We start from the raw sequence: 12,201 nt of genomic DNA on the forward strand, positions 1-12,201 counted from the left end.
TGTTGGGGTTTTTTTTTTTTCCATGAAGGAAGGGATGTTGAATTTTATCACATGCTTTTTTAGTATCTATTGAAATGTAATATGGTTTTTTTTCTTTGGTTCTGTTAATGTTATATATCACATTTATTGACTCATGTATGTTGAACCATACTTGTATCCCTGGCTAAATGAAGTTAACTTTTTCCTAATTATTTTTTCTGTTTCTCATACTATACAATCTCATTTGACATATCTGCAATTTACTGATTTTTTTTCTTCTAGTTCTAATCTGTTTTTGAGCCTTTCTCATGAATTTTTTATTTCAGATTTTGTACATTTCAATAATTTTTTTGTTTTTTGTGTTTTTAAATAATATCTTAATATTTTTGGGGGTGAGAAACATTGTTTTCATATTTTTCTTTAATTCTTAATTTTTTTTCAGTTTATTAATCCTTTTGTGAAAACTCTATGCAGTCAGCACAGATAAAGTCATTAGTCATTGCAGAATCTATACTCCTGCTCTAGCTCACTGTTTGCTGGCACCAACATTGGCCTTTGCAGTCCCCCTGACTTTCTTCATTCTGTTCTTGCATTTCTTTTGCTGTTTTTCTTAAGGTCTTCTTCTCATACAGGCCATGTCTTGCAAGTCTATGTTTGAGTTCATTTTTCTTTGCATAATCCAAGAAATCATGCCAAAGCCAGTTGTCTTGCCACCACTAAAATAGGTTATGAATCCAAATTCAAAGATGACATCCAGTGTGGTATTGTACATTTTGGCTCGCTTCCCCCAAATTTCTGTCTTAGGTACTGTTGCCTTCCCAGGGTGAAGGACATTGATGCCCATTTGTTTCCTCTGAAGTAGTTGATAGGTCATGAACTTCCTCGTGGAAATAGTTACTGTTTTGTTTGTGATGGCAGTCAATCCTTAGGCAGCCAGGAAGTGGGGGGAAAGTTTCTTTAATTCTTGAAACATCACTTTTTTTAGTTCTTTGAATATATTTATAATGGGTGATTTAAAGCCTTTGTATAGCAAGTCTAATATCTGGGCTTCCTCAGGGGCAGTTTCTATTGATTGCTTTTTCCCCTTGTTTACAATCCACACTTTCCTGATTTCTTCACCTGACAATTTTTTTGTTGACAAGTGTACATTTTCATGGTACCGTTAATATGGTAACTCATATTCTTCCCTCTCCATCATTTACTGTTGCTCTTCGGTTATGACTTTGCTGTGATAATTATCTAAAGTCTATATTTATGAAATTTCTACTTCATTAGCTAGTTATCAGGTGATATATGGGTCAAGACTTCTTTTTAAATGCCTTGAACCAATATATCTCTCTCCCTTTGCCAGGGCTTTATGTATATGTTGGGGCATAATTTCAATTCTCCATCAGTTAAAAACTCTGCTTTCATTTTAACTTCCTGCTTTCTCAGATCCTCAGGGTCAAACAAAAATGAGAGATTAGGGCCTCTGCAGATTGTACCTGGGCATGTGCACAATTCTGCATATGCATGTGGCCTTTTACAGCTCCAAGAATATGACAGAGCTTTTCAAAGCAAGTCTTCTGTGTATATCTCATTTCCCTAATTTTCCTTTTCAGTTTTTTTTTTTAACTTATTATTTTTTTTTGAGACAGGGTCTTGCTCTGTTGCCCAGGCTGGAGTGCAGTGGTGCAATCCTAGCTCACTGCAGCTTTGATCACTTGGGCTCAAGAAGCCTTAGGCTCCCGAGTAGCTGGGACTACAGGCACATGCCCCCAAGCCCAGCTAATTTTATTTTTATTTTTAATAGAGATAAAGTCTCACTCTGTTGCCCAGGCTGGTCTTGAACTCCTGCGCTCAAGCAATCATCCCACCTTGTCCTTCCAAAGTGCTGGGATTATAGGTTTGAGTCACTGCACCTGGCCTCTTTTTCAGTTTTTGGACCAGTCTCTTGTTTACTCCAAATGGGATCTCTGTCTCAGGCAGCTGCAATGTTAAGCAATTGCCACTGTATATTCTGAGGTCAAGTAAAGACATGTCCTATGAATCTAGTTTTGTCAGAGACCTGCCTGACAGGTCAACTAGTAACAGATCTCTGGGGATGCAGCTTTATTTTTGTTAATTCCAAAACTGTTCTGTCCCCTCCAGTGACTGGCATACTGCTGATTTTTACAAGTACCATGGTTGTGAGTCTGCTGGTTTTCAAGTATGCCACGGAGCTTTGGAGAGGTGGATGGAGTATAGGGCAAGTTAAAAAGTTACAAAGCTTACTATTCTTACTGAGATTCAGCCATTTTCTTAAATATACAGTAGCCTTTGCAAGACTTTGGTTAATTTAGGATTTCTGCAAAAGTTTACAAAGACCTTTTTTCCCCCGTTTTCCTGTTGTTTTATGGAGGATTGGATTTACGGAGGCAAAGTTCTAACTTCACCATTTAGGAAGTGAGGCAGGAGAATAGGGTTTGGAGACAAGGAGTCTTCAGCTTCTGATTGGTCACAGGCCAAGTCTTCTTTTTTTTTTTTTTTTTTTTAATTTTTTTTTTTGAGACGGAGTCTCGCTCTGTCGCCCAGGCCGGAGCGCAGTGGCCAGATCTCAGCTCACTGCAAGCTCCACCTCCTGGGTTCACGCCATTCTCCTGCCTCAGCCTCCCAAGTAGCTGGGACTACAGGCGCCCGCCACCTCGCCCGGCTAGTTTTTTGTACTTTTCAGTAGAGACGGGGTTTCACCGTATTAACCAGGATGGTCTCGATCTCCTGACCTCGTGATTCGCCCGTCTCGGCCTCCCAAAGTGCTGGGATTACAGGCTTGAGCCACCGCACCCGGCCGGGCCAAGTCTTCATTTGCAATAGGGTGTAACTTTACTTCAGCCTCTGATTGGTCAGAAGCTGAGCCTTCACTTCAACCTCTGATTGATCATGAGCCAACTCTTCATTTACATAGGGGTAACCTACAGGAAACCTCTAAAGGGTATTTAAACCCCAGAAGATTTGCAACCAGGGCTCTTAAGCTGCTTGCTCAAGCCTGCCCCCACGCAATAGAGTGTACTTTCACTTCAGTAAATCTGTGCTTTTGTTGTTTCATTCTTTCATTGCTTTGTTTGTGCATTTTCTTCAATTCTTTTTTCAACACGACAAGAACCTGGACAACTCCTAGTCAAGAGCCTCCACCAGTATCAGAAGTGCTTCTCCCAATGTCTGCCTTTTTTTTTTTTTTTTTGAGATGGAGCCTCGCTCTGTCACCCAGACTGGAGTGCAGTGGCGCGATCTCGGCTCACTGCAACCTCCGCCTCCCAGGTTCAAGCAATTCTCCTGCCTCAGCCTCCCCAGTTGCTGGGACTGTAGGCGCATGCCACCATGCCTGGCTAACTTTTTGTATTTTTAGTAGAGATGGGGTTTCACCGTGTTAGCCAGGATGGTCTCATCCCCGGACTTCGTGATCCACCCACCTCAGCCTCCCAAAGTGCTGGGATTACAGGCATGGGCCACCACGCCCAACCATGTCTGCCTTTTAACTGGAGTCTTTTGACTCTTTGTTTTTAGTATATCAATATGCTTGGCTTGAAATCTATTATCTTACTTTTTTTGTATTTGTTTCATAAAAGTTTTTTTCTGCCCTTTCTTGAGTTATTTGAATACTTCTTAGTATTCTGTTTTATCCTCCTTATTAATAGTTATACCAGTTTTGTTTGTAAATATGATTATTTTAAAGTTTATTGATGCTAGGAAGTATCATGTTGGGGTCCCTGGAGGTCCTTTGTATCCTTTTATGGGTTCAAGGAGTTAAAAATATTTTTGTAATGACACTAGAGGTATTTTGTCTTTTAAAATTCATTTTCTCTTATGAGTGTACAGTAGTTTTTCCAGGGTCTGCATGATGTGCGACGATCTCATTGCCCTGACAGCTAATGGAGTCTCTGCTTGTGTTTAAAAGTTTCCAAGTTTTAATTTTTAATTAGGTAAATATTAAGAGATATTACCCAGCTAAACAAAAGGGCTTTCAGGCACGTGCTAATTTTTAAAGATGCAAAGTATTTCTGAGACCATTGAGTTTGAGAACCACTGTTCTTGGGTTTGCGATGTGCATATTGAACGTATTATAGTGTACTTATAAATAACATTGTCCCCAACAGTGCAATTTTATTTTCCTCTATGTTTTGTACTGGCTTTAGCATGGGTTTTATCTCTATAGGTTATAATCTCCACAATATTATATTATTTTTCTTTTAAGGAAAACATATAATAAATATAATTGTTAGGTTAGTTTAAGACATCGTATTTTGTAATATATTTAGTAATTTATCTATTCTTACTGCATAATGTCTAATTCAAACATAAATGATATACTGGAGAACAACGTTGTATCGGCTTCCTATTGCTCATCTAACAAATTATGACAAATTCAGTGGTTTAAAACAACACATATTATTAATCTCATAGTTTTGGAAGTCACATGTCTGAAATAGGCCTCACTGGGCTAAAATCACGATGTCAGCAAAGCCAGGAAGGGCCGATCGAATCTCTCTCTCAAGATGCCCTCTCTCTAATTCTGAGTCTTCAGCCTCACAGATTCCCATTTAAGGACACTTATGATTTCATTGGGCTCACCTGGATAATCCACATTAATCACAGTATCTCAAAGTCAGTTGATTAACCACCTTAATTCTATCTAAAACCTTAATTCCACTTTGCCATGGAACCTAACATAATCACAGGTTCTGGATTTGGAGGTCGTCATTTTTAAGGTGATGAAATTATTCTGCCTACTACACCCATTCATAGCGAAATTAGTTAACAGATAATATATCATAATCCTCTCTATAAATTGTGAAATAGTTCAAGAACAGTAACATTGTTTTATTAAGTGCAGAATAACTGCATATCATGCACAAGGGCACAGAACATGCTAAATGTGAAAAAAGGACATTTGATATTTAAGGTCAGCAAATTTTCCAAGGGTAGACTGCCCTATCAAGCACTTTGGATTATAGTCCTAAAATGTCCATTTTTCCTTATTATATTATTACATTACAAATCTTGTCCTTGTTTAGTAATTTACAATATCCCATTTATTTGTACACATTTTATATGTTAAAATTGAGACTTAATTAAAGGATCTAATGGAAGGTAATCGCTTAATTAAAGGATCTAATGTAAGGCACAGAGGCTAGTGCATAATAAATGCTAAATAAATACACATTATTTGTAATAGCTTTTTAGATATGGCAGCTACTTTTCAGGAAGTTCAGTGAGATGTAGAAGTGACCTGTCCAGTATTATGCCATGGGTAGAATAATTGGGAACTCCAAACCTATGCATCTTTCACAAAGAGTGAAAGCTTTCCATAGGAATTACTTTTTTTTTTTTTTTTAAAAAGCAATGCTTTTCTATATCACTGAACCAAAAAATATAATTGATTCAGTTCATACTTAATTCATTCTATATTTGATACTATAAGAAGAGATGAAAATGCCTCTGATAGGCTTTGTTATAGTCTACTTTGAATGAAACCTTCCATAGTATCAAAAATAAAAGTCCTTTACAGAGAATTGGGAAGGGTGATTTGTTCTTGCCTGAATAATGATTAAATAAATATATAGATGTATGCTTCTTTCTTTACGGTCTTGAAATCTGTGGGAGCCACAACTCAAATTGACTCATCAAATGCCACAGGGACTGTGAACAGAAATATTTTGAAAGATACTACCTGAGGGGTTTTGCTCTGAGCCCAATTATGAGCAGACAGGCTTGGTCTATGCCTTCCCAATGTATTCTAAAAATTTATGACAGCTCAGGGGCTTAAAATACCAGCACATTTGGTAGTACAGATACTCTACTAATTCTAAAACATACATATTAAAGAAATGCTTGTATGAAAGCAAAATTATTTTAGTTATCTATTCGTACATATTTTTTGTGGATTAAGATAATTTTTAATGCCATGGTTATATAGTTTCACTAAATATTGAACATATTACAGGAGCACTTTACTTTGTCAGTTCATAAAAATATATTTAAGGAATACACGGTCAGGTGTGGTAGCTCACGTCTGTTCTCCTAGCACTTTGGGAGGCCGAGGAGGGTGGATCGAGACCAGGAGTAAAGGAGTTTGATAACAGCCTGAGAAAAATGGTGAAACCCTGTCTCTATCAAAAAATACAAAAATTACCCAGGCATGGTGGTGCGTGCCTGTAGTCCCAGCTACTTGGGAGGCTGAGGTGAGAGGATCGTTTCAGCCTGGGAAGTCGAGGCTGCAATGAACTGAAATTGTGCTACACTGTAGCCTGGGTGACAGAGTGAGACCCTGCTTCAGATGTGTGTGTGTGTGTGTGTGTGTGTGTGTGTGTGTGTGTGTGTGAGTACAGATTTACATAAAACAGTTTAAAAATTGAAACATAAAAATCAAACATGGACAATTTTTTTTAATCTTGTTTTTGGTTAAATCTGCCTACTTCATATTCATTAGTGTGAGTAATCAAGAATTAACTGTTCACGCAGATTATTTTTCTTATTGTGATCCACTGTATATGTTCTTCAATTTAGGATTATTCCAAACTCCTTCTACCTCTTGGTTATGTGACTTGAATTCCTTCTTTGGATGTCTCTCATTCAAGAGCAGTTTAAATAGTGGGACTGATTTTTTTGGTTGGGGAGATGGTTGCCTGAGTAGCTTACCTTTAAGTCCTTAGAGGACTTTCCCAGTTTTAGGCCAACTTCCCTTATTTATTCTCCTTTACTTCCTTAACTAAATGCTAGGGACTGTTTATTCTCCTCCTTCTACCAACTCTGCTGCCACTCAGTCTACCTTGGGATTCCTCTCAAAACTAATGGTCAGGTGAGATGGGACTTATTATGTTCCCCTAAGTATTCCCTAACTCAGGACTCTTAAACAACAAAGGCCCCCAAATTTTAAGAAAGATCTTTCAGGCTTCAGTCTCAATCTTTCCTCTTTCCGAATTTTCTGTTTTTCCAGGTCAGGCTGATTGGACTGATTGGGTTTTAGCAAGGAAGCTTGAGGGTGAAGTAGTTCTCTTTTCTGGCTGGACTTATAGAACAATGCTTTTCAACCGATTTCATGTGATCAGACACAGAAAATAATGGTATTTTTACAGCATACATGGTGTCACAGAAAAGACTGTGGTTATCCATACCTGGAGGCTATGGGTGCTCTAGGCCCTACCCTGCTACTCTGAAGAAATAAACACCTCAGGGCAACCTGTAACCTGTTTTCAGTGGATTTCCCTTTCTCACCTTGGGGAAGCTGTAATTTAAACAAAGAAGGTACCTATCTCCGGGTGCCTCCCTGGAATAGAAGCCCCCTTGGACTATTTATTTTTTGCTGGGATATGGAAATTAGACAAGTGTTCCTATTGGTTCTTGTTGCCCTTTGAAGTTTCAGTGCTATCTGCCAAATGCACAGAACTGGAGCAGTAGGACTATTTACGATTCATGTTTCCTATTGAGATATTGTTCTTAGCTACTAAGTACTAAGGTACTTTTGTGTAAAGCATGAGACATGACTCTGCATGCCAGGTGTTGAGTGCACAGTGATAGTGGTAGACAAGTGTTGGTTTCCAAATTCGACAGAAGTTTTCCAATTTGGTGTGGTTACCTTAAGTCCAGCTATACCAGAGTGTTTTCTTCAAGGCTTAGAATAGTGAAAGACAACAGTTAAAATTTTAAGAATAATTGCTATCAGTAGGAGTATAAACTTTCTTCCCTTTATCCTTAGAACAGCTTGAGTCTTCATCCTTTAGGTCTCAGTTTAAATATAAAGGGGAATACTTTTCACACTAACTCATGTAGGTGTCCCTGTCATTCTGTTAGTCCCCCCCCTTTTTTTTGGCTATTTTTTCTTGGGACTTTACATATATACATATTTATTTCTGGTCTGTTAGTCCCATTAGTGTATAAGCTCCTTGAGAAGAGTTTCCATGTCCAGCTTTTTCACAATTGTACCCTAGGTTTCCAGTATAAAGTCTAATAAACAATGCATCCAGATTTAATCAATGAAACTCTTGACATTTTTGTGAAAAGCATTTATTTGATACTTTTTTTTTTTTTTTGAGACAGGGTCTTGCTGTGTCATCCAGGGTGGAGTACGGTGGGGCAGTCATGGCTTACTGCAGTCTCCACCCGCTGGGCTCAAGTGATCCTCTCACCTCAGCCTCCCGAGTAGGTGGAACTACAGGTGCACACCACCACACTCAGCCAATTTTTAAAATTTTCGTAGAGCCAGGGGTCTCACTTTGTTGCCCAGGCTGGTCTCAAACTCCTGGCCTCAAGTGATTACATTTTTAAAACAATGTATTTTTTCTTTATTTTTCCAATTTATATGAAAAATGGAAATATTTATTTTTTATTATTCATTAACGTTGTGTAACACTTTATATAAACTTTCCCTTTGTGTTATATGGAAGTCTAAATTTACAGAATACTTTAAAACCCCACGGCAACACAAAACCCACATTTGTCCGTGTTCCTTCCGTAATTTGAAAATTTTGCCTTTTTCCCTTACACTGACTTGAAGCCTGGCAGCTTGGGCCTAATTTACAAGGCACTAAGCACTCTTAAAAAACAGAGAGTGAGGATGCCCTGTTTCACAACTTAATTCCAAAGAGCCAAGTCAGACGAAATCGACCCACTTTCCTGCTAAGGGTTTGTCCCACGAGGCGAGCTCTTCTCTGTCCGCTCCAGCCAAGTTGGCCGATTGCCCCCGAGCACTGGACGCAACCTTGGTGTCCCGGTTTCGGGTCAGGGTTACTTTCCAATTGTTATGCACGACTCTGTGCGTGCGTGCGAGACTGTGGACTCGGAGGTGCGCATTTGGGGCGTAGCCGAGCCATTTAAACCAGCGAATCCGCGTTCACCTTATCCTTCCACCTCTGTCCTATCTCGGCAGATGCTCCACGGATTGGCACGAACTCCCGAGTGCTGACCTTCCTCCCCTCTCCGGGCTGCCCGGACATCTCGGGGCAGCGACGTCTTGCCAGGAGGCGTAAGTAAGGATGAAGTTGGAACAACTGAACTAGGTCTAGGGCACGCTCCGCAACGCAGTCGGGGAGACGCTTCAGAGCGCCGCGGGGGAGGCAAGTTGCAACCGCGCGAAGGGGGCGGGCCGGCTCGAGCCGCTCGCATTTCCTGTGACAGGGGCTGCCCCAGCCTCTCCCTCTCCCGCGGCGGCGGGACCATTTCCTGAATCGCTGAAGCGGAGGGAGGACTAGGGCGCGACTCTACCATTAGCGCGAAAGGCCAGGGGGTGCCCACAAGGAGAGGTCGGGGGATGCGAGGACGGTCAAGAAAGTTCGGCCGGGGCTGCGGGTCCCCCAGAGTGCGCAGAAACGAGACGTCCCTGGGCCAGAGTGCCTCCTTCAGGCCTGCCCCGCCGGCCGTCTGCTTGGCCCTGGAGCATCCCCCCTCCCCGCATTCCCGAGGTGGTTCAGCCCGAGAGGCCGGCGTCTCTCCCCCAGTTTGCCGTTCACCCGGAGCGCTCCGGACTTGCCGATAGTGGTGACGGCGGCAACATGTCTGTGGCTTTCGCAGCCCCTAGGCAGCGAGGCAAGGGGGAGATCACTCCCGCTGCGATTCAGAAGGTGAAACCGCGCGGGGTTGGGGATGCCAGGCCCTTCCCGCCTCTGGGAGAGACGGACACGGGGGGAAGGGCCGGGCCCGGAGTCGACCGGGCCGGGCCAGGGGCGGAGGCGGAGGCGGGCCTGCTGGGAAGCAGCCGTGTGTGGGAACCGGGGCTGCGGGCTGTGCCTGAGTTGGTGGCGGAAGAGGGTGAATCGGTTTTTCTCGGAGACTTTCGCGCGTTTACGCGCTTTTCTACAGACACAAAAGCCCAAACAGCCGCCGCCTGATTTCTCTAGGGATGGGGCGGCGTTCGGGCGGCGGGGCGCGTGCGCCCGGCGGCCGCCGCGCTGGGAAGGGCGTGTGTCGGGCCGGGCCCCGCGCGTTGCTCCGGAGTTACTTTGGCGTCGCCCCGCCCCGCGCGCCGCGGCTGCTTCGTGCGGACCCCACCGCGGGCCGCTGCTGGCGGAGGGAAGTCGGAGCGCAGGTCGCTGCCCTGCAAACTCAGCCGAGTTTGGGAGCTCTCAGGAGAACTTGGGGAACGCTGGAGGGAACCTTAGTAGAGTCTGAGGAGCGGGCAAGGAAGGTCCCCATGGACTCTGAGGTTATCCCCAGAGCCTCTTCTTCCCTTCTACATCGCCGCCTATTCATTTACTTCTGCAGCAAGTATTTATTGAGCGCCTATTTTAGGCGCTGAGGCGACTGTGGTGAGTCATGGTCCCTGCCTTCCTGGAGCTTACAGTCTAGTGGTGGAGACTTCTGTCGTAACCAGTTAATATAAGTCGTGATAAATACAGAGGGAGCTGCCTCCTTTTTAAAGGATAGTGCTGCTACAGTCGCTGCTGTGTTACTGCCTGTCGGAACACAAAGGTTCTTTATTGTCCTCTACCCCTTGTTGCCTACTAGCAAGGCAGCATTCTAAATTTTACTGACCTGGGCTTTCAAAAGTTGCTGCTATATTTAGCAGTTTACCTTAAATATTTTTGTTTTGTTTTATGCCGTGTAGCAAAGATCAAAATAGAAAAAAAGGTCAAGTTTTAGTACCACTCAGACCACAGAGATTATGCTAATCGGTTTCTGTTTACTGTCAGGTTCTTCGTAGTGTGGCTTTTGACATTTGCCCAACTGTTGCTTTATTTTATGAACAAACGGGCTTGGCAGTGCCTGGAAATGCAGTGCTTTCATATAGTACTCTGAGTTAAGTCTACAGCCTGGCAAACAGCTCCAAGTACACACTTACGCAAAACTGCGTTTCTGGGGGGTTCACCTTTTTTATTTTTGTACACAGGAAAAGTCCAGAGTTTTTCTTTTTTCTATAGTTTCTCTTACATACGTCTTAAGATATTTATCATGGATAATGATTAATTCCGAGTATGGTGATCAATTTTTTTCCATTCTCAGCTGAACAGAAACATGGGCTCCAAATTAAGTTCCTTATTCTGCAATGGGAGAGATTGATATTAGATGTGAGACACATATTTTAATGGTGACGTTCAGTAGTTTGAGGAATATACTGGAGATAAGTTGTGAAATCATTAGGTTGAGGATTTGATTCGTGCATTTTAAAGACTTTTTTTGGTCATACAATGATTCTATCTAAGAAATAACTGCATTTATTAGCAGATCATGTTAGTGGTTTTTTTCCCCCAGTAAGTGAAGATTGTGATTCACGTGCAGAAAAAAAGTGACAGTTAATGTTAAATGGATGTTCCTTTTATTGAGATAGAGTGATTATGGTATTGTACTAATATTTTTGAATCCTGGTAGGGTGGGGCAGGTTCTGGAGGAGCATCTCCTGAGTCCCTTGATCTTGGAGCTGAATCAGCCTCTGAAAACTTAAGTGACTTGCTCAAAATGGCAAAACTGGCACTGAAACTAACTGGCCTTTTAATTGCTACAATCAGTACTCTTTCTTCAGCTCCACTTTACTTAGATGAATTATTTAACCCTCAAAGCCAAGATTACTTTGAATTGTTAAAAGATGATGGAATGATAAATCGGTATCTTTTTCCTCTTAAACTTTTGAGACAGCGTAATTATGAAGTAAACTCATAAAGTCTGTAACAAATATTATACATGCATATAAATTACTGTGTTTAATTATTATCTCATAATTGGAGAATCACAAAACCATGCTGTTATAAAACTTGGAAACTGGCCAGCTACTTCATCAAAACTCCTGGGCTGAAGTTTTCATGTATTCATTTCGTTCTGGAGAAGTACAGAATTTTTCTTTACTAATCCAAACCATTAGAATGATGAAAAGCCAACTCGGACTCTTAACTTTAGTCTTAATTGGCTAAAGCTTCTATTACAGATAGCAGAGGTAATTAAATGTTTGATATAAAAGAATTCAGATTTTCATTTCTGGGCTTGTTTATTCAGAGGGAGAATAATTGGAATATTAAAACGTTATTGATTAAACATGGTATCATTCCAAAGGTGTAAAATTAGGATTTTTTTGTGGTGAGCTATCGTATATATTAAAAAGACCCAAGAGGATTCAATTTCTGTATAGATGCAATATTTCTAGAAATCTGAAGGGAAAAAAACTCAGTTACTGAAAACATTGTCCATATGAACTGTGCATGGCATAATTTTACAAGAGATTTAAACAGTACGTAATGAAATTTTATGCAAGAGAGCTGCTGATTCACTAATCTTGCTTTAAAT

General features: G+C 41.4%; 1 protein-coding gene and 1 pseudogene across 4 annotated transcripts in view; one reads left to right on the forward strand and one right to left on the reverse strand.

Annotated features, from left to right (window-relative positions):
* Positions 1-505: 505 nt before the first annotated feature.
* LOC139360018 (small ribosomal subunit protein eS24-like) lies at positions 506-4,535 on the reverse strand (annotated as a pseudogene).
* A 4,330-nt stretch (positions 4,536-8,865) lies between these two features.
* Positions 8,866-12,201, forward strand: part of LOC105465313 (SS18 subunit of BAF chromatin remodeling complex) — a 72,822-nt gene continuing 69,486 nt past the window's right edge. Inside the window, exon 1 of one of the 4 annotated variants that reach the window (XM_071085517.1) lies at positions 8,866-8,956. Coding sequence is in view for 2 of the 4 variants with exons in the window: in XM_071085519.1 (XP_070941620.1) it covers positions 9,483-9,551 (69 nt within the window). In the remaining 2 variants the exon portion in view is untranslated. Of the gene's footprint in view, positions 8,957-9,368; positions 9,552-10,057; positions 10,236-12,201 lie in introns of those variants that run through there. The other 3 variants (XM_071085519.1, XM_071085520.1, XM_071085518.1) reach the window with 3 other exon arrangements.

This window comes from Macaca nemestrina, chromosome 19 (assembly GCF_043159975.1).
Source record: "Macaca nemestrina isolate mMacNem1 chromosome 19, mMacNem.hap1, whole genome shotgun sequence".
NCBI lineage: Eukaryota > Metazoa > Chordata > Mammalia > Primates > Cercopithecidae > Macaca > Macaca nemestrina.